Source organism: Caretta caretta, chromosome 1 (genome assembly GCF_965140235.1).
Source record: "Caretta caretta isolate rCarCar2 chromosome 1, rCarCar1.hap1, whole genome shotgun sequence".
Classification (NCBI taxonomy): Eukaryota; Metazoa; Chordata; order Testudines; family Cheloniidae; genus Caretta; species Caretta caretta.
Window position 1 is genome coordinate 215519483 of NC_134206.1, and position 22591 is coordinate 215542073.

Genomic DNA, 22591 nt, shown 5'->3' on the forward strand with positions numbered 1-22591 from the left:
GGCCCTCGGGCTGGGTCAGTTCCGCTGAGGCGCCTGGCAGGGGGAGGCGCGCGGCTCGCGCACTCCCTCCTCTGTAACTTTCCCGGCCCCGCGCGGAGCTGCCCCCACGGGAGGCGGGGCCCGGGCACTCCGGCGGCGCGGCCCCTTTAAATGCTAATGAGGCCGCCCCGGGCTCGGGGCTGGCCCTCGCTGACTGTATTAAAAACTTCGGCGGGGCCATTTTGGGGGCAGTAAGACCCAGCGCGGAGCCCGAGCGACCCAGCCCGAGCGCGAGACACCGACCCACCCGACGCGCCACGCGCCAGCACGCGGCCACCACCGACCGCCCCGGAGAGACGCAATGAGCGAGGCGGCGCAGACCAGCCCCGCGGCGGCCGCGGCAGCCCCCCCGCCTCCCACCGGCCCCCCCGCCGCCGCCACGGCCTCCCCGGCCCAGGACGCCAAGCCCAAGAGCCCCGCTAGCCCAAGCGCCCCGGCGGGCAGCGCCAGCGGAGACGCGGCCCCCGCCAGTGACAGCAGCAGCGCGGCCCCCGCCGCGGACACGGAAAAGAAAGTTCTGGGTGAGGCGAGGCCCGGCCCGGCCCGGGGGGCGCGCGCGCAGGGGAGCCCGGGGGCCACTGACAGCGACAGAGCGGCCCGGCCCGGTCCGGCCCCGCCCGAGCGCTCCCCCTGGGGTGGGCGCGACCCCCTCTACCCCCCAGGGCGCGACGCCCCCTCCACCCGGGGCGCGGGGGTCCCTGCCCGGCCGGCCGACCCGGGGCGAGACCCGCGGCTGGGAGCTGCCCCCCCCGGGGGTGGGGTGAGCTGAACTGGGCCGGGCCGGGCCGGGCCGGGCTGCCCTGCGCACGTGTAGCGGGCCGGGGATCCCGCCTGGCCCCCGCGGCTGCTGTGGTGTCCGGGGCTGGAGCGCGTGTCCTGCGCCCCGGCTGCGGCGGGTTCGCTGAGCGGACGGGTCAGCTGCGCTGCGCTGCGCTCCGCCCCTGGGACTCGCGGCCGCGACCTGCCCCGCTGCGCGGCCAGCCAGGCCCTGTCCTCTCCGCGGCGCGGCCGCGCTTCCCGGGCGGGGGCGCTCACGAGAGCGTCGGAGAAAGTCTCCGTGTAAACAGGGCGCGTCTGAGGCTGAGCTGCGCAGCGCGCGCGCCGGGCCCAGAGGCCAACGCTCCGCCAAGCTGTGGGAAGCGCAGTGCCCTTCCCGGGAGCCGGCTGCTGCGCCCGCGCTGCGCTGTGGGAAGCCTCATGCTGTCAGCAGGGACCGGAGTGAACGCCACGGGGGCGGCTCTACCTGTGTCTGAGATCTGGCGGGGGGGGGGCGGCGCTACAGTTGTTTGCTCTATTGTTGCAGCGTGTTGGTCTCAGGGTATTACAGAGGCAACGTGGGTGAGGTAATAGTTTTTTACTGAACCAACTTCTGGTGAGTGAGACAAGTTTTTGAGCTACCCAGACCTGAAAAAGAGCTCTCTGTCGCTTGAAAGCTTGTGTCTTTCACCAGCAGAGGGGTCCAGTAAAAGATATTACCTCAACACTTCAGCGTTTATAGTTGATATTAAACATCCGTTTGCTAATGGAGACAGACTCGTGTAAAGGAGGTTTCATGGTGGGAGGAAAAGATTCTGGTGTTGGGAGATCTGCTACTTCCTCTCACAAGTAGCTTCTGTTGCCCATCATTCCTTTCAGGAAGATAGTAAGTGGCCTGCCAGTCACAGTGGGCATCAGAAGTGACCCTGTGGAGATGCATGCTCCTGTTTCACTTGACTCACCATGATCTGACACACTTGGTCACGGACTCTTGTCTGTTGTTTGTCAATGAATTCCTTAAGGACTTCTGAATGTCCTAAGTGAAGGATGGTGATTCCCTAGCACCCTAGTGCTGAGAGAGGCCAGTACTGAGAGAGGACCAGGAGCATGGCCTGGTGGGTGGGCTTTTTGAGGATATTAAATGTGGTGGTAGCAGCGGGGAGAGAAATAAGGAGCAGGTGGAATTAAAGCCAGGTCATTCGGGGGGTCAGCTACTGATATTGGTCATCAGCTTCCTAAACTTTGTTTTTCAGTATTCTGTGTTTCCTTTCATAATACTATATTGCATCCATTTTGGGTAGATCAGCAATATAGTGTGGAGGTATGTCAACAGTGTTCTAGGGGTATTTTAGCCATGCTTGCAGTAATTGTGGGATAATTCATCAGCATTCTGGAGTACAGTTGCTCTAGTAGTATTGGGTTAAGGTTCTTTTGCAATATGCTGTCATGGGCAAAGATGCACTGAAACAAGAACTCCTAGATCCAAACCCCAAACTTTGTGCAAGTTTGGGTTCTGAACTGGATTTCATGGTTCAGGCACACCTAGGATACCTGACGGGTATATCAGCAGTTATGTGTTGCTATCTATTCCAATTTTTACTGGATAGAGTAGCTTGTAGGATGGCTTAAAAAGTACTAATGTATTTTAGGAACTACACTGTCACATGGTATGTTTGCACTAGGGAAGTAAAATGTTAACTGGTTAACTGATAAGCATCAGTCTTACCGGTAATGCATTCAGTTAATGTTTAAATGCCTAATGTGCACATTAAAAACATCGTAGCAATACCATTTCATAGTGTATGTGGAACTAAGTTCTCTATTGTTAGGAGTTGGGACCATTGCTATGGAACTGATGTCATATTTGCGGGGTGTGCTGCAGCACCCCCATGTTTTACATGGCAGCTAGCTGCCGGGACCCCGGGTAAAACATTGGGGTTCTGTAGCACCCCTGGTTCCTGCACCTATGTTGTGAACTTGTTAACGGTTAAATATTTAACCGAAGCAATTTTAATAGTTTAAATGTTTACTTTTTTTTAAAAAAGCTATTTACATCCCTAGTTTGCACCTTCTCCAAAAAGAAACAAATGAGGAAACCATTCTGTTGTGAAATTACTCTGGTTCTGTGATATTGCGTTATCAGAAAGGACAGGATTGCAGCCTATAAATCCCTTAAGTAGAGCAGTTTAAATGGAAGAAGGGAGAGATGTTTTCCCAGTCTCTGATGGGAGGACGATTAACACAATAAAGCTGGGGCTATGAGACTAACTAGTAGGGAAAGGCCTTTACACTCATAGGGACTGAGACACTTGAATACGCTTCCCAAGAGAAGCTTTCAAAGTCCTATGGTTACTTACATACAGGAGCAGATTAAAAAAAATGCCCTTGGGAATGAGGGTGGAAAGAGTCTTTCAAAATGCAAGGGGGAGAACATCATTGTGCATTCCCCCACTTCCCTTGCCCTCTGATTCATCAAGAGCAAGTCCGTGCATATCAGTAGCCATTAGTACACTATGAAGAAGTAGCCGATAAGGTGTAATATCTTTTTATTGGAGCTTCAAAATACAGTTATAATTAAACCTTTCCTGACTGGAAAGATAACTTGTGCCTTTACTACTTATTTTTTTTTCTAATAAGAATGATAAAATCTTAAATTTGGTCTCATGTCAAAACATTGCTGTTGTCTGCAAACCAGCCTTATTGCTAGGTGTTTGTGGTTTTTTTGACGCAGGGAATGTAAGGATGGTGGTTTGACTGTGTTGGTTGAAATGGTCTCTTGGGCAAGTCTTTTTATTTATTTTGTTAATCTCAAACTTCCATGTTAATGGCTCTGCAAATACATATGCTAAGTTTCTGATCAAAAAGGAACCACCCAGCCAACTGCCCCTGAAAGCATATTGTAACACATGGTGAGACCACCTGAATTTGATGGACAAATAGAAAAATTAGTTACCCACCAATTATTGTTGACTCTTGAAGAAAAAATTTTTTTTCTGAAGTTCCCTGGGATAACTGGTCAGATTTGTGAAATTATTGGTTTCAGTCTGAGAGCTTTCCATGGACCTGTTGAAATGAGAGGTCTAATTCAATTCCTATTGGGACAGGTGTGCATACCACAAAAATCACCTCCATGATTGGCACTTATTGATCCCCGTTTTGTCAGACTAACTGGAAAGACCAGGGTACTGAACTCTCATCCCTGGAAATGATATCTCCATGGTGGGGATGAGATACATTTGTATGAATAATGACAACTTCCTCCGTTACATTAGACAGATTTTAAAAAAGTATAAGTAGTCTAGACCATCATGCTTTAAGACTTAAGCCCATTACTGACTGCCTAGAGTTAGGTAGAGGTATTTCCTGGTGGCAGCTTATTCCATAATTGCTAAGGCACCACTTAACTTGTGATATTGCGGAAAATACGGATTCCACAATATTAGGCTTCCATTGCAATTTTGACAGCAGGAGCCCTGCCGTGTACGTGTCAACCCTGAGTGGCCGACACTGGAAAACTGCTGAAAAATAATAAATGGACTTAATAAATCATTTATTAATAATTAATTATTAGTAGTAATAACTGAAAATGTCCGTTATTTTTTCACAATTTTGCATGGCTTGTCCACTACTCAGCTGCAATTGTTTGACAGTCATCCCACAATTCATGTAGGGCCTTAATAATTGCCCATTTTGGGGTTTCTTGTGCCTTCCTCTGAAGCATGAAGTACTGGCTTTGGCCACAAGATGGGGTGGGGTGGAGGCCTGGATATTGATAGACCCCTGCTCTGAGCTAGTATGGTAATACCCGTGTTCCTATCATTCTAGTTAAGGGTTTTGGCCAATTCTCTGTCCAACTCCCTTTCTTTTCCTTGTTCTTTGAAGCAGGTATATTCAGTACAGATAAGATAAATATTAGAAATGAAATTTCAAAGTGAATTTTATCCTTTAAAAATTCTGAAATTCAAGAAAGTCTGTTACTATTTTAACATACATGTTTGTCTGTTTATTATATCTGGCAAACTTGTTTGGTTGGGGGAACATACCATGCTACAGGAGAGTGGATCTCAAACTTTTTTACTGGTGACCCCTTTCACACAGCAAGCCTCTGAGTGCGACCCTCCCCCAATAAATTAAACACACTTTTTAATATATTTAACACCAGTATAAACGCTGGAGGCAAGCGGGGTTTGGGGTGGAGGTTGACAGCTCGTGACCCCCCCCCATGTAATAACCTTGCAACCCCCTGCGGGGTCCTGACCCCCAGTTTGAGAACCCCTGCTATAGGACCTGGTGAAACTTGTTCCTCCAAGATAGTTTAATAGAGTCCATGTGAAGGAGTGTGGTTGGGGACTGTTAGCAGAATGTTTCAGATCAAGAGCTGTGGGATTTTAGGGCTCAAGATTGTGCTGAGTTCTCAGTAACTGTGGGAGTCGGTGATCATGGAAAAAACAGAGAGAAGGAGGAAAACATCAGAGACCAATAGATGAGACTCAGGCCATCTGTTTAGAGGTTCCCTGTTTCACTGATATAATCTTCCTTTTGATTTTCTAGAAAGAAAGGAAGAATTGGCCAAGGAGCGGATATGGTTATATCTGTATCCATAGAATGTAAGAGTTAGTATAAGAAAAAAGCTGTTTAGGGAAAACCAAGAGGATCTGTAACTAGAGATAAAGGGGTGAAAAAGAGCAAAGGGTGAGCATTTCCAGTGGGATATCAGAAAATATTTCCCTAACAGTAAGAACTATCAGCCTGTGGTATAATCTCCTTAGGGAAAGTGGTAAAAGCCCCCTGCTCTAGTGATGCCAGAAAAGACCTGTCAGGTCAGGTCCTGCCTGTTACCCACACTCCAGATGATCCAGCATGAGGTTAGGTTCTCTGTGCTATTTTGCTGAGTCTACTTCTAAATGTCCTGAGCAGGCACTCCTGCCATGTTTGCTTTTTGATAGCTGAATACTAGAGTTAAACACAACTAAGTGGTGCCCCAATGTGGCAGCTGGATTCTCTGTTTGTATGTCCTGCATCTTGCCACAGCTTATGCTCAAGCTAGGGATCGCACATGGGGATCAGTAGGCAGCAGCTGGATTGTAGAGGTGGGAAAGATGTGATCTAGTGGTGAGAGAATGGGGCTGGAAATCAGAAAATCTGGGTTCCATTCTTGTCTCTGCCACTGACGTGCTGTGTGACTTCAGGTCAGCGGTTCTCAGCCCATGGGCCGCATGCAGTCCACTTAGCACACAGCTGCAGCCCAGCTCAGCTGTGTTCTAAAGATACTGCCAGGTTCCTGGCTGCTCAGAGCAGAGGGGTCCAGGCTGCAAGTTCTGAGGGCTGGGGCAGCTGTCCGCCCCCGGTCCAGGGCAGTCGCGTTGTGGGGGTCCCGGGTCGGGCTCCGGGCTGTCGCTGCCCTGCCACCTGCGGGCTGTTGCTGCCTTGCAGTCCAGGTAACACATTGTGGACCACTGCTTTAGGTAAATTACTTACCCTCAGTCTCCATTCCACATCTGTGAAATGGGACTACTCATTTGTCTCCAACTGGGTAAAATAAACTGATAAAACTAAAAAAGTGCTATGTAAGTGTAAAGTATTATAAGGGAGACTTTCTTTGACTATAATAGGGCTGCGCTATGCATTGGCCTGTCCTAAATAACTCCGTATAGCATTTGCAGGTGTAAAGGAAGGGGAACACACATCTGTTGCGTTTGATGCAGGAAGCTACTAGATGTGTGTTACTAGAGGGTGACTGATATTAATTTACTTTAATTTTCAGCCACTAAAGTTCTTGGCACTGTCAAGTGGTTCAACGTCAGAAACGGATATGGCTTTATCAACAGGTATGTTTGTTGTTATTGATAAATTTGTGCAACACTGCAGTTCACATGCTTAATGGATCTATTAACTCTTGAGTCTTCAAAATCAGGCTAGAAATCTCACAGGAAGAGGGGTTTTCTGAGATTTCTGGTATTTCCTGTTTCTGGTTGGGTTCAGAATACCACAAGGTTGGCCTGTGATGCCGCATTTTAGCTCTGACTGCCTGATAACCATTAAGGTTCTGAGTTAAAATCAGATGATAGGTGGATGTGGGAGGAAGTTATTGAGCCTTTCCAAACGTGTGTGTTGTGGTAGGGAGGGGAACAGACTTGAGCTTTGGAGAAAGTTTTGGTAAGGGTGTTCTTATTTTCTGTCCAAACACGTTCACTCATCCCAATTCCAATCTCCCCTAACATTCCACAGTTCTGTGTTTTATAGTTATAGCTGGTCACAGATTTGAACGTGCAGAAGTTATGGGGTATTCCAAAGCTCAAGTCCAGATCCACGTCTGAATTTTGGAAGTGGTCCCTCTCTCTCTCTAATAGGTCAAACCAGAATTCTAGCTCGACTCTCCCACATTGAATTCTAAGAAACTGCATCTTGTACTCTCAGTACACCCTCAAAGGCATCTTATCACCCGCTCATGTGGGTTTCTAAATTGTTTCTAAGTGACTTCAAGCAAAAAATGGGAGAGCTAAAAGCTAGTGGTACATGTCTTGCTCATGAAAACACTGTGATAAACTTAGTTGACAAGCTACAGAAACTTGCTTATTAATATTATTTATTATTTAAAATAGTTTTCAAACTTTTTTTTTAAAATCCTCTGTCAGAAAATGGATATAGCAAAAGAATCCACACAAGCTTCAGTTCAGGGAGTTTGATAACTCAAGGAAATCAGAGAAGGGAGACACACAGTCTTTCACATCATAGAAACCATTTCCAATACAACACTGTATTGTGGCGGACTCGATGTCTGTGATGAATTAGAGAATGGGGATACCGAACCTTTCAGTGCAACCACAGCTCATTGAGGCTGGCTGCTCCTCGAAAAGGGCACTGATATTGGGGAGGTGGAGAGGGGATCTGATTCATGTTGAGGGAGCTCTATATCCCCTTCTAAAGCACATTTTCCAAGGTCGTGCAAGATCAGGAGGTTAATGAATGGCTTGGAGTTAAGGAAAATAATATCAAGCCTTCCATCTCTAGGTCGTTGGTTTTACTTCAGCCCCTCAGAGGTAGTGATTGTTTCCAATTATGTTCTCTCAGTGAAGTGAATTTTCTGGGTCTCAGTCCAGTGGGAGAAGTCTCCACACAAAAAAAACATTATCAAAATTTGCACACTTAGCTCTGGTCTACACTGGGGGGGGCAGGTGTCAACCTAAGATATGCCATTCGCATATCTTAGGTCGACTTACCTGGCCATGAGGACAGCGGTGAGTCGACCGCTGCTGTTCCCCTGTCGACTCCGCTTCCACCTCTTGCGAGCTGGAGTTCCGGAGTCTTCGGGGAGCATGTTCGGGGATTGATTTATCGCATCTAGACGAGACACAATAAATCGATCCCCAATAGATCGATCACAACCCACCGTTCCGGCAGGTAGTGAAGACCTGCCCTTATTCTGTTCCCCTACTTTCCCTGATCCACCCATTATCAGTCCCAGTAGGGAAGCCAAACTGTTGAATCGGCCATGGAGACTTCCCTTCCTTCCTGGGAACATAGATAATATACCCAATAGTGCTTCTAATTCAGTATCCTGACTCTGACAGTAGCCAATGCCACATGCTTCAGAGGAGGGTGCAAGAAACCATGTAATAGCCAATTTTGGAACAACCAGCTTACAGAGGAAGTTTTTAACCCCTGTTAGTGCTTGACTTTTATGCCTTGAAATAAAAAGGTTTATATTCTTATACAATTCTACCTTCCTAAGTCAGGAGGAGCATATTTGGGAGAAGGGCATGGGGGAGTCCCTCAGATTTCTTTACTGAAAACCTAGCACCTTTTCATAAGCCACAGAATTAACTTCAAGTACCTGTTGTAAATAGTAGAGTGGAACTGAAATTGTTTTGGAGTATTTAAGAGTTCCTAGCTTCTGCATCTGTGTGTGCGCACTGGATGTGAGTTTCTCAGATATGTCAGCCTGTATCACATGTAGAATCCTGTACTGGCTGGAGGATTGTCTAGACAACCTAGAAAGTGGGGTTTTTTTGTTTTTGGTTTCTTTATTTCATATGTAGCTCTCCCCCTCCCAATGAGTATTCCTAGTCCCTCCTCTCCTGGGCTGTGTTGGGTTTCAGTGTAAGGGGAGCTATGTTAACAGCTGTGCCCAGTCCTGTTGACAGTCTCACTTGACCTGTGGGATAATGTGCTGGGAGCTTGAGTTGCAGGTCCTGTGGTCATGGAGAGGAGAGGGAGAGAATATAATAGTCTTGCTGCCTATGTCAGACTACACCTTGGATGTCTGCCCACAGATTACAGGGTGGTCCCTGGGGAAGGTGGACAATCCCCTCCTGTTGGGGAAATGATACAGAGCGAATTCACAGCCAGGTCTGGATGGAGAGGCAGAGTAGGTTTGTACTGCACATGGACTCCCAGGGGGTGTGTGCCCTATGGAGGCTTCAGGAGATGTATTTCCAGGTTCTGCTCCTCCTCAGAAGAGGTGCATGGACTGGTGAGCTGAACCCCAAGAACTATCTCCCGTAAAGCCGCAGGTCTAAATAATCAGATGTCCCATGATTACATCTCTCTCTTCACACTTTTTCCACAGAAATGACACAAAAGAAGATGTGTTTGTTCATCAGGTGAGTGAGAGGCAATGGACTGTCTTTTTGTACATTCTATGCATGGTAAAACTTGTTGCTATGTACTGTTCATATTCATCTCTCAGCCCTAGTTTCTCCTTACGAGTGCTAAAGGGGTCATTCTGAACTGATTCAGCCCCACATGTATCACTGACAAATTTCCTTCTCTTAGCCACTCTCATTATATGGAGTTAAAGGGGTTGTCCTACTCGGAACTCTCCCAGCTTCCTCTGTATGTAACCGTGACAGATTCCCCTCTGTCTTTCAGCTCCTTCTGTCTTCTCTTGCCCACTGTGGTTTAGGCAGGGGGCTTTTTTCTTTCCAGCAGGGTAACTGCTCAGTTGGTGTTGGGGAGGGAGTATCTGGCTCAAATGAAGTTAAATGAACCTTTTTTGCTGTTTTCTACCTCATCCTCCCACCCTCCTTTTCTGCACTAGACTCTCTCCTGTTCATACTCCAGGCTTCTTTTCCAGTCCTCTCAATCTTCTTTTCTCCTTTTCATTCTCAGCCCTATTCCTCCTCTTGCTCTACTATCAATCTCTCTTTCTGTCCCCTTTCTTGCCATTTTCTTGAAGGAAAAGGATCCAGTCTGGTCCTTAACCAGCCTGGACATTATCAGCTGTCACAATGTGAGATAGCTGCAACCAAGAATGACAGGCAAGAGGGAATGCACCAGTTGTGACTGGGCAGGGAGTGGTCAACAAGAAGCCTGCTAGTGCACATGGGGTTCCCTGAACCATCAGCAGGTCATGCTTTTAAAGTGTTTCCACATAACCTGGAACTTCTGTTCTGAGAATTGAGGATGGCTGCCATATCCTGAGGGTTAAATGCTCAGGAGCTATCTGTATTTACATCACACTCCTTACTGTAATATCTGAGAGATGCACATTTGACCAAGAGGTTGTTACCCACACAAAATTCTGTTACACACTTTAGGGGAACCCACCTTTACTCGGTTCCTAGGGCTCAAGCATAACCCTCATAATTCAGACACCCCTACCCTTTCCCTGTTCCTAGGGCTCAGGTATAACCTTACGCTCTAGGGCACCCACCCTTCCACCATTCCTAGGTCTCAGGAATGATCCTGTTAATTTAGGCACCCACCCGTACCCTTCCGTGGGCTCAGGGCATAACCTTACACTCTGCAAGTTTGCAGGGTCTTTTACCAGTGAAAGAGCCTTACTCAGTAATAGCCTACTTAACCTCTATTTATTAACAGTTCCCTCCAAAAAAGAATGCATACGCTAAGCATACAGTGCTCACTGCTTCCAGTCCCGATAAGGCAGATGAACTTTTCTTGATGGCCAGTCAGGATCAGGTCATCTGGGAGACTCCAGCTTCCTCACGGAGTGGTTGGCAAGGTGTTGAGGTCTGGCAGCTCTGATCTTGGGGTTGTGTCCTGGAGTTGGCTCCCAAGAACTTCCTTTTGGACCCCAGTTTATATAGTGAAACTTGAGTCCTGCTTAACCAATACCATAACCAGTCATTTTACTAAAATATTACAAAACAATTTTCTAACCAATCCTAGCATATTGTAAAACAATTCTTTAACCAAACATACCCCACCACCTTAATTAATTTACACCTGGCAAAATTAATTATGTAACAGACAGAAACAATCAACAGACAGAGACCCTGCAGATAAACAATAGAGAAATGGGGGACCATAAAGACAAAACAATAAAGTAGGGATTTCACAACCACAACTTGTCGATAAATGATTTCTTGCCAGACAGAATGTCATCAAGCAAAGTTTTCTTCAACCATCTTAAGATCGGTTTCTTTGTCTGGTGATGGTGGTTGCTATTAGGACAGGATCGCCTTCTTAACAGCCCGATATTACATTGTTTTAATGTAATTTAGATGGAATGTAAGGATGTGACTTTCTGCTTCTTGGCTAATGGCTGCTGCTCTTCTAATGTGGCTGCAGAGAAAGGCCTTAGGCCTTACAGGGTTACATGCATTCCCTGTTGGGAAGCTTGTCCTAAACGCCTAAAAACAACAAAATTTCAAATTCTCCCTGATGAGCTAGCATCTTGTATAGCGCCTGGAACTTTAAGCACCAAAAACACAGGCTTCTACCACTTAAAACTAAAGGAGTAACTCCATCAGCTGTAAGAGGTTATATCCTCTATGTGACCCAGCCACTAGAAGCAGATGAGACACACACACAGCGTGCATGTTAAACAATGGTTAGTGTGTATTGTATATAACATTACTGGTGCTAAGGATGCTCTGCTTAGTGGTGTGACTGTTCCTCAGGGTGATAGGAGTCAGAGTTCACCTCACAGTTTTAAGAGTTTGTGAACGTGTTAATGAGAGATGAGACACCAGGGGTGCTTGTGTGTAATTCATTACAATTTATATTGCATTAGGGTTTATAGCCTCATGTGCTAGTCATTGTACAATATCTCCCTGTCCCAAAGAGCTGACCGTCGTAAGTGCCAGGCAAAAGGCAGCAGGTGGATACAGCTAAAAGATGGGGGTCAGCACAAGGGAACAGTGAGATGATATTGGTCATGGTGAAAAAGGTGATAGCAGCAAGTGAGCTGCCTAATCATTGTCAAGTTTTAATAGGCATCATGGCAGTGAAGTATTTTTAAGGGGAAATTTAAAGAAGGACAATGAGGTGGCTCTACAGCTATTTACAATGGTGTGGGTGTAGGCACAGAGGTGCTTGTTGAAAAGTTTTTAAAATGGGCAATCAAGAATGGCATTGGTAGCATTCTTGCATAAAAGATGATGGTAGATGAGGGTTCTTAAATGTGAAGAATAATAGTTTGTTTTGATGTAGCAGAGTTTCTACCCACTCTCTTTGTCACCTCTTTGTTCCTGTTCTCAGAGAAGGGGAGATATTTGATTCCCATATGTAGATTAAAGAGCTATAGTGGGAAGATGGGGGAGAATTTTTGTCCTTCCACAGGTCAATATATGGTAAAGTGGATGGTTAAAATCCTCTAGGAGTGTGCCCTTTGAGCAAAAGTCAGGCCTGATGTAAGTGAGTGAAACTCCATTTATTTCAGATGTCTGTTTACTCTAGGATTAAATATGTCCCATTGTTTCAACATCCATAACTAGACCATTCTGGCTGGTCTGAGACTTGGTCCAGGATTTGATGTTCCCAAATTCATGCTTCCTTCCCTTTCTTCTGTTGTCCCACTACCCTGTCAGGAGCCCTAACCAAATGGCATTTGAAACTCTGAAGGACTGACCACCTTCAGGCAATACTAGGCAATTGGAGTTGGTATTGATTCAGTGGGAAGCGATATCCCCACTGCAGTAGTCTAGGTTTTCCTGGTAGGATTCCCAACCAAATACAAACTAAACCAATCCCTGCTGAATTTATGAGAGATGGGAGGGATCTTAGCATCCCCTTGGGATGGTACAGTGATTCAGTCAAGCAGATTGGGGCCTGCCTGAGTGAGAAGGAAAGGGAACAGTCAGGCAGGGAGTGGCAGTTACAAAGTCCTATCAATCACGTACACAAACATCCTGCTCTGAACTGCCTCTTTCCTCTGTGGGTAGTGACTGTTCCCTGCCACTGTGGACTCCTCCCCCAGCATTTGGGGAGTATGGAGGAGGGGCTGGATTACACATGTAATCTCTTTAGAATAAGGCTGACCTAGTTGAAGGGACACACCCACCCTCCACACGCACACAGTGGGAGGGGAGCAGGCAGATCTCATGATCAGGGTGAGGGTTAACACTCTTTATTTGCTGCTATTGGATGCTATTTATATATACACAGAGCATACAGATTAAAATGCTTCTCTCCTTAGAGCATATGTGGCTGCTTTGTATTAACAGTTTCTCTCTTGCCATGGCTCCAAATCATGTAGAATCTGGAGCTAGAAAGACCTATTTGACCTCATCTTGCTTATCTTTCCCTGCTTTCTTGGACACAGCCTGATCATTCTTTGCTGTGTTATCTAGGTCTCTTGTCTATTACCAGTTATAAATGACCCAAGTGATGTGCCTCTACCATTCTCATTGGGAGGCTATGGCTATTCCAAAATGAAATAAACGATGAAATATTTCTTGGAACTTTCCTCCTGAAATTTCAACTAATTTCTTCTAGTTGCAGCCCCTTTAGCACCCTTAAAGGTCTCTATCCCTCTTTGGCTGTACTGGGTCAGACCATTCTTATGTTCTTAAACACCAATCATACATCTAGCCCAGTATCCTGTCTTCAGACAGGCCAATGCCAGGTGCTTCTGAAGGAATGAACAGAATAGCAATCATTGAGTGATCCATCCCCTGTCATCCACTCCCAGTTCTGGCAATCAGAGTCTAGGGATACCCAGGGCATGAGGTTGCATCCCTGGCCATCTTGGTGAATAGCCATTGATGGACCTATCCTCCATGAATTAATCTAGTTTTTGAACACTGTTATAGTTTTTGGCCTTCACAACATCCCCTGGTAACACATTCCACATGTTGACTGTGCATTTTGTAAAGAACTATTTCCTTTTTGTTTGTTTTTTGTTTTTAAAACCTGCTGCCTCTTCATTTAATTGGGTGACTCCTAGTTCTTGTGTTATGAGAGGGGTAAATAACACTTCCCTATTCACTTCTTCCACACCATTCATGATTTTATAGACCTCTATCATATCCCCCTAGTCATCTATTTTCCAAGCTGAAAAGTCTCACTCCTTTTATTCTTTCCTCATATGGAAGCTGTTCCATAGCTCTAAACATTTTTTTGTTGCCCTGCTCCAATTCTAACATACGATGGGACAACCAGAACTGCATGCAGTATTCAAGGTGTGTGCACTGAAATGCAGTTGCTTCTTGGATGGAGCATGGCTATTTTTTAACATGTCATAGTAACATGATATGACTGTATCATCAGAGGATACATGAAGAAGACTTCTCCAAATAGGCTTCTCTTTGGAAAAGGAAATCCTGTTGTACAAGCTTTTAACTATTGAGTGCCCAGTGTGTCTTAATTTGTAATGCTCTCACCTCTGAGATGGAAGGGCTGAGTCAATCTTGGTTTCACACCTGTTGCTGATACTGCACAGCAGTAAGACAGGACAGTGCTGCTACTCATCTTTTGAGGAAGACTTCTTGCCTGTTTACATCAAATTTTAGAGCCTAGGGAAACCCTTGAACATAAGAACGGCCATACTGGGTCAGATCAAAGGTCCATCTAGCCCAGTATTCTGTCTTCTGACAGCGGCCAATGCCAGGTGCCCCAGAGGCAATGAATAGAACAAGTAATCATCAAGTGATCCAACCCCTGTCACCCATTCCCAGCTTCTGGCAAATAGAGGCTAGGGATGCCATCCCTGCCCATTCTGGCTAATAGCCATTGATGGACCTATCCTCCATGACAGTTTATCTAGTTCTGTTTTGAACTCTGTTATAGTCTTGGCCTTCACAACATCCTCTGGCAAGGAGTTCCACAGGTTGACTGTGCATTGTGTGAAAAAATACTTCCTTTTGTTTGTTTTAAACTTCTGCCTATTAATATAATTTGGTGGCCCCTAGTTCTTGTGTTATGAGGAGTAAATAACATGTCCTTATTTACTTTGTCCACACCAATCATGATTTTATAGACCTCTATCATATCCCTCTTTAGTCGTCTCTTTTCCAAGCTGAAAAGTCCAAGTCTTATTAATCTGTCCTCATATGGCAGCTGTTCCATACCTGTCATCATTTTTGTTGCCCTTTTTTGAACTTTTTCCAGTTCCAATGTATCTTTTTTTGAGATGGAGCAACCACGTCTACACGCAGTATTCAAGATGTGGGTGTACCATGGATTTATATAGAGGCAATATGATATTTTCTGTCTTATCTGTCCCTTTCTTAATGATTCCGAACATTCAGTTATCTTTTTTGACTGTTGCTGCACATTGAGTGGATGTTTTCAGAGAACTATCCACAATGACTCCAAGATCTTTCTTGAGTGGTAACAGCTAGTTTAGACCCCATAATTTTATATGTATAGTTGGGATTATGTTTTCCAGTGTGCATTACTTTGCATTTATCAACATTGAGTTTCATCTGCCTTTTTGTTGCCCAGTCACCCAGTTTTGAGAGATTCTTTTGTAGCTCTTTGCAGTCTGCCTGGGACTTAATTATCTTGAGCAGTTTTGTATCATCTGCAAATTTTGCCACCTCACTGTTTACCCCTTTTTCCAGATCATTTATGAATATGTTGAATAGGACTGATCCCAGTACAGACCTCTCAGGGACACCACTATTTACCTCTCTCCATTCTGAAAACTGACCATTTATTCCTACTCTTTCTTTCCTATCTTTTAACCAGTTACCAATCCACGTGAGGGAACCTTCCCTCTTATCCCATGACTGCTTACTTTGCTGAAGAGCCTCTGGTGAGGGACCCATCAAAGGCTTTCTGAGAATCTAAATACACCATATCCACTGGATCCCCCTTCTCCACATACTTGTTGACCCCCTCAAAGAATTCTAGTAGATTGGCGAAGCATGATTTCGCTTTACAAAAACCATGTTGACGCTTCCCCAACAAATTATTTCATCTATGTGTGTCATAATTTTGTTCTTTACTGTAGTTTCAACCAGTTTGCCCAGTACTGATGTCAGGCTTACTGGCTGTAATTGCTGGGGTCACCTCTGGAGCCCTTTTTAAAAATTGGTGTCACGTTAGCTATCCTCCAGTCATTTGGTACAGAAGCTGATTTAAACGATAGGTTACAGATTACAGTTAGTCCTGCAATTTCACATTTGAGTTCCTTCAGAACTCTTGAGTGAATACTATCTGGTCCTGGTGACTTATTGCTTGTTTGGCTTATCAATTTGTTCCAAAACCTTTTCTAATGACACCTCAATCTGGGACAGTTCCTCATTCTTTTTAGGTGACAAATCTGGCTCAGGTTTCGTAATCTCCCTCGCATCCTCAACCGTGCAGACTAGTGCAAAGAATTCATTTAGTTTCTCTGCAATGGCCTTATCATAAATCCTTGAGTGCTCTGTTAGCATCCCTTAAGGTTATTTCAGCAGAGGTCCTGAACTGTGAACTGTTCCTTCATGTACAATCTGTGTGTTTTACTTTGTTTCAATTTTGAATTCATTCAAAATTAGTTTTGTCTCTGTGTAGTATATCTCCCGAATCTGTCCATGTATAATATATTTCTATTATCACCTTTTTCTCTAAGTGAAATATTAAGAATTGCAATCTTTCTATCCATAAATCTCATAATACCACAAACTATCCAGTCTGTCCTCAGTCACCATAGCATCTGGGCACCTCACAGATTTGAATGAATTTATTCTTACTGTACCCCTGTGATATAGGTAAATCTGATATTAGATTCCTCATTTGACAAATGGGAGTAGGCTAGGAGAGACTGAACCAGATGAAATGATGTGGCCACAGTCACACAGAAGTCTGCATCGAAGGCAGGAACTGCACCCAAATCTCCAGAGTCTAAATCCAGTGCTGGTATCAAATTTTCCTGGTTTTGATCTAATCTGTGTCCAAGTTTGTTAATTGTGATACCTAGCTCTTATATATAGCACCTTTTTTCATGTTAAGATCTCAAAGTGCTTGACAACACTTCTAGGTATACTTAATCCTGCCTCAGCACCAGAAGAAGGCCTAGATGACCTCTTGAGGTCCCTTCCAACCCGACGTTTCTATGATAGTGCTTCAGTTAAAATCTTTGACATAAATTGCATTAACTTTAGTAGATGTAGGTGTAGCCCACTAATTGCTCAAGGAGCCTTTCAATGAATATGGGCTGAGCTTTGATAGTGGAACAGAGCCCAAAGCCAGAAGTTTTGCATAGTTTCAGATTTTGTTGCAAACATCTTGCACAGTTCTGCGTTCCCTTTGTTGAAACTTTGGGGGCACTACTGGATATGGGGGGTGGTGGTCTGGGTAGAGGGATGCACAGTTAATATTGTCATCCATCAAGAGATTTCAGTTTAATTCACATCTGCCCATCTCTCCTTTGCTGTCCACAGAGAAGAGAAATTCAAGATGCTGTCAAGGTCGTGTGGCTTTTTGGACCTCTGTCCTCTATGGTCTCTGAAAGGACGTCAGGTCTTGGGCCTCCTGCCCATTCTTGTGTCTGTGTGGAATTAGATCAGGACCTAAGTACGCTATCCCACGTATACAAAACACTTATCACCATGCAGGTCCAAGTGGGTTTCAGGAACTTGTCTCTTCCCTTTGAGGACTTGCGACCAATGATGGTGTCCAACGACCTTCTTAAGACAAAGGACCAGAGCATTAGAGTCAAAAATGGCATATGGGCATATTTAATCTAATCTAATGCTTCACCACAAGCAGTTAGGTGAACTTCCCTCCTGAGTTACAGGAACAGAACTAACTTGTATCTGTTAGCAAGTTCAGATCCTCCTGTGACTCTGAGCATCTCTCAATCTGATTCTTTCTCTGACTTACCATGTTTGAACTTTTTGGTGGGGGGGGCAGGGGTGGAGGATGCTGCTTCGGAAAAGGGGTGGAACCATTAATGCTACTTGGTCTGGCATTATTAATGACCTGTTAAGTGACTTTCAGAAAGGGCCTCCTCTTCTTGCCCTTGGTTCTACTACCCAGACAAACACCTAGGGTAAAATATTCCTTCCATTATATAATACAGAAACACCACTGTCATGACAGCATTAGAGCCTTTGTCACAGATACCATGGTACTCTGAACTATATGGGGAGAAATTGCCAATGTGGATGCCAGTGGGGTTGTGGGGATGGTCTGGAGCGTAAGAGGGTAAGTTAGGACTCGGGAGACCTTGGTTTGGCTCCTGCCGTGGTTCAATCCAGCAGACTTCCTGTGTGACTTTGGGCAAGTAACTTTATCTACTTAGTGCCTCTGTTCCATGTCTAAAAATGAGAATAATATCTCTCGCTGTACTCTGAGGTAGAGGTTATGCTCTGCTAAGGATTGTATGGTACTGAGATACTAAGTTGCTCAAGGTCATTTAAATCACTATATAGTGCCCTTTCTGAATAAAGCAGTGAGGCTGTACATGAATAGTCTGAGATTTGGCAGAGGCAAGGGATAGCAGCCACTCTGTCTCCTTGCTGCCAGCCACTAACTTGCTAACAGGGGAACTGCTCTGGGAGAATCTGATTTCTGTTGCATTCCACCTCTGACTTTTGATCAAGATGACTGTTTTGTCTCTTTAAAGACCGCAATTAAGAAGAACAACCCACGGAAATACCTGCGCAGTGTTGGTGATGGAGAGACTGTAGAATTTGACGTGGTCGAGGGAGAGAAGGTGAGAGAATCAGAGAGAGAGAGAGGCCTAAGTGGTCTTGAGTAGTCCATTTCCACCTTTCTCCCAATGGGGGTGGATGTAGGATCATTCCTTTGTATATGTCCTCTAGTGCTCTGTCCAGTCTAGTGATAAATTACTCTACTGATGGAGCTTCTGCTATTTCCCTTGGGAGACTATTGTTCTGTCTAATAAATCTTTGCAAAATATATCAGGATCTCCACTTTGAAATTGTTTCTCTTGAATGTCATCCCATTACTCTTGTGGGCTATAATTTTTTCTTAAATAGGAGGGCTGTGGGTCTGTACATGCACATTTTTGTTCCCGCTGAATAATTCTCTCTGTCCTTGGTATTGGTACCCTTCAAATACTTGTAGATTCATGTTCCCTGTTAATTGTCATTTAGCTAATCTGTAGATATTCAAGGGTTGTTTTGATTTGTGGTGTGTGTGTGGTTTATTTGGTTGGTTAGGGGTGTTGTTGTTTTTGTTCCTCATAATTCAATTCAATTTTTCTGGCCCTCTGATCATTTTGCTGATCTCTTCTGAACTCCCTATAGTTTGTGAATCTCTTTCTGGAAATGAAGTTGAGAATACCTGGCCTGCTTGTGCATTCTTGCCATATGCAGCTTGTGAGGAATGGAAAAATAAGCAGCGTCAAAGAAACCTGCTATTTGGAGGGAAGACAATCACCTCTTGCCTTAATTCTGGAAACAGGGAGGTGTTTTGATTCCCCATCTTGCTTCCTTTTTCTGGGTCTGTACACCTTCCACTTGGTTCTTGTTCTCTTGCATGTTTTTCATCACGTCCTTTCTCTCTGTTTCTGTCTCAGGGTGCAGAAGCAGCCAATGTCACTGGTCCAGATGGAGTCCCTGTGGAAGGCAGCCGTTATGCTGCAGACAGGCGCCGTTACCGACGTGGCTATTATGGCAGACGCCGTGGACCACCTCGTAATGTAAGTTGGGCTCATTTTTAGTTCCAGCACTCCCACTTCAAACCCAGATCCTGAGATTCCCTGCATGAGGAGTGGGGAATTCCAAGTTAAGCTCTGTCATGATGAACAAATCTAGCTGAACTTGGAGGCAAGTGGTATGTTCCTCCTGATGTACCCAGAGGGGAGAGGTTAACCGGCCACTGTCTTCTACCATTATTATGTGTCCACAGTGTTGGAGCTGACATAATACACTCAGCCACTTGAGCTTTTCTGAAGAGATCCCTCTCTGGTGTCTGTCTCTAGGAGGATGTGAAAAGTGGCTTTTGGTGGTGAAAATATTTTCCGCCTTAAAAATGTGCCTGTATTTCTTTGCACAGTGAAGTGTTCACTCTATTCTCTTCACTCACTCCTTTTTGGTTCTGTCTACGCTGGCCTAAAAAGTGATGGAATAAACAGTTGCTTTCCTTGCCCGTACAGGGACCATGTTAGGCCCCTATCTGTGCAAGGGCTTCAAGCAGTGCACCTTTCGCCCTGTGATTATGCCAAAGTCTGATGCCCATGTTTGGTGCCTCCTGTGCCTGGGTAAAACCCATTCAGTAAAGCATTGTGCAGAGTGCTATACTTTCATTCCGTGGACCACATGGGAGATTGAGATGAGCCTGCAGCCTCAAATCTAAGCCTACAGCCTGGTAACCTGACAGGTCTGCCAAAGGTATTCAGTTCAGCCTTTGTGCTGAGGTCCTCTGACACAGGGTCCAAGACACACACTTGGGAGCCCTGAGGCCAGAACAACCTTCTATCATGGGCCGAAGATCGGAATTTCCTTGGCTCTGTATTGGGTGTAAATCTGTCACAGGTGCCACTTTAGATTTACACCGTGGCAATATCTGCACCAATTGCTAAGATTTCAAACCTTAGCATTGACAGAGGAGGCAGCAACAACAAAGAGAGAGGAAGCCACATCCCTCTCCTTTATTCTCTTCAATCCATGAGGGCCTTGAAGACTCTTATGGCATTGCCGTCGCCTGTTCTCCATGCTTCTCAGGAGCTGTCATAACTAATTTGGATTCCTCATTGGTTCAGGTGGCAGTGTTGCCTTTTGATATCTGTGCGCCTGAGTTGGCGGGGGGGTCCACTGTCAAGGCAACTAGCCACCCCACAACTTGCTTTTTTTGCTGTTTGAATTCTGTGCCTGTACTGATTTCTCTTGTCTTAATCCAGAACTGCCTTGGGGGTAACTTTTAACCCCTTCAGAGATTAACTTGGAGGGTCTCCTGACTCAGCCTCAGGACCCTGGTCATCTACCCCCACCTCAGATCAAGGTATCATGGAAGGATATCTTGCAGGGCCATCTTCAACTTGTGTTGCCCTCTGTACAGGACTCCATGAAAGGCTTGCTGGAGGTTGAGGCCAATCTCTGCACTGGCACCAGTGACCCTTCCAAAACTATATCTTCTCTCTGCACCAATGCCCTCACAGGCACCTATTCCTCATCTGCCACTGACACAGCCTGTCTTTGCTGACACAGATACCAGTAAGAGACCCCTTAGATCTATCCACATCTGTGGAATAGTATGAGATTCCTTCAGAGGAAACGTTCAAGTTCCTTTTGTAGGCACATACGAATAGTGTCTCATCAGAAGAACAAATTCGTGCTTCATCTGTTTCCCTCCTTACGAACAGATACTGTTTCAGTAACTAGTGGGGAGAATGGCAAGTGTTCTCAAGCTGCAAAAAAGGTTATGGCACCAGAGATATCAATCCCCTGTTTATCAGATTCCAGATGCAGACCAGAGACAAGCTTGCTCTGCCTACAACTGTGCCTAAGGATATCTGGCTCTCTTTGCTCTCATTTCCAAGAGAGTAGACAGGGTTTATGTTAAACCACGTGAAGGACATCAGTTATAGTGTTGCTTGGCAAACTCCGTGCTGTTGCCTGCAGCACAGGAAAGAAGGGTCAGTAAGGTGTTCCACACTACCCTCTCTGACAGAGGGGATATTAACTGGATATTTTGGTAGATGTTCCTACTTACCTGTCTCACTAGGATTTTGGGTGGCCAACTGTAAGCCACATGTCCCATTACAGTTATGCCCTGTGGATACCACAAGACACATCCTGGAGTTTTTCCTGAGGAACAGAAGAAATGACCTAGGACACTGGTTGTTGAGGGTCATGTGCTTGCTAAAGTGCTCCCTAAAAGCAGCATATGATGCCTTGCACAGAAGTCAAGGATGGTTGGCCATAGGAGTGTACTCCTTTGAGGGCCTGGGCTTCTTTAATGACAAAACAGATGAAGCCTTAGAGAACATTAAGGCCTCTGCCTGCTCTTGGTGGCTAGCAGTCCTTTTCCTCAACTTGGAGGAGGTCTGCCCTTCCTACTTTCAAAGTCAGGTTCCCTCACAACACCAAAGCATACAGCCCCAAAGGTGATATGCTCCACCTCCTTCTAAACTTGCTACTTGCCTCAGCAGTATAGAATCAGGTTTCGTTGCCATTGGATAGAGTCAGCATTGGCCTCTATCCAAAAGTTTTGCGAGGTATAGTTGAGAGCTGTGCACCAATTTACATCTTGTCTCCCTATCCTTTGGATCCAGTCTTTCTTTCTACAGTATCTAGTATAGGATTTCTTCCAATTTCTGGGTACTGGACACAGTCAGTGACAAATACTCCATCCAGTTCTTCGTTGTGCCACCTTGTCACCTCCCTCTTCAGGGACCCGTATTCTGAGACAGTTCCGTCAGAAGCGGTGGATTCTCTTCTCAAGAAGAGCTACAGGGGAGTTTCCACAAAAACGCTGAAGGGAAAAGAATTTATTTTTTCTCTTTCCTGATCCCTGAGAAGAATGATGGCCTGAGACCCATTGTGGACCTCAGAAACCTCAACAGGTACATGTAACCATTCACATTCAGGATGTTCATGATGGGGGGCATTTATGGCTTCCTTAAAGAACACCTGCTTTCATGCAGCATCCAAATGCTTGCATCAAGTTCTGAGGTTCTGTGTGGAGACAAGGCATTAGAGTCCTTCCTTTA

General features: G+C 45.4%; 1 protein-coding gene and 1 long non-coding RNA gene across 3 annotated transcripts in view; one reads left to right on the plus strand and one right to left on the minus strand.

The window, feature by feature from the left end:
* The first annotated feature begins 228 nt into the window (after positions 1-228).
* YBX3 (Y-box binding protein 3) overlaps positions 229-22591 on the plus strand; it is a 36363-nt gene continuing 14000 nt past the window's right edge. The window contains exons 1-5 of one of the 2 annotated variants that reach the window (XM_048822043.2): positions 229-560; positions 6560-6623; positions 9365-9398; positions 18539-18628; positions 19457-19579. In XM_048822043.2, the coding sequence (XP_048678000.1) occupies positions 341-560; positions 6560-6623; positions 9365-9398; positions 18539-18628; positions 19457-19579 (531 nt within the window). In that variant the 5' untranslated portion in view covers positions 229-340. The remainder of the gene's footprint in view (positions 561-6559; positions 6624-9364; positions 9399-18538; positions 18629-19456; positions 19580-22591) is intronic. The other variant, XM_048822052.2, reaches the window with a different exon arrangement.
* Positions 10767-22591, minus strand: part of LOC125623164 (uncharacterized) — a 29930-nt gene continuing 18105 nt past the window's right edge. Inside the window, exon 3 of the long non-coding RNA XR_007352908.2 lies at positions 10767-10857. This is a non-coding gene — a long non-coding RNA (uncharacterized LOC125623164). The remainder of the gene's footprint in view (positions 10858-22591) is intronic.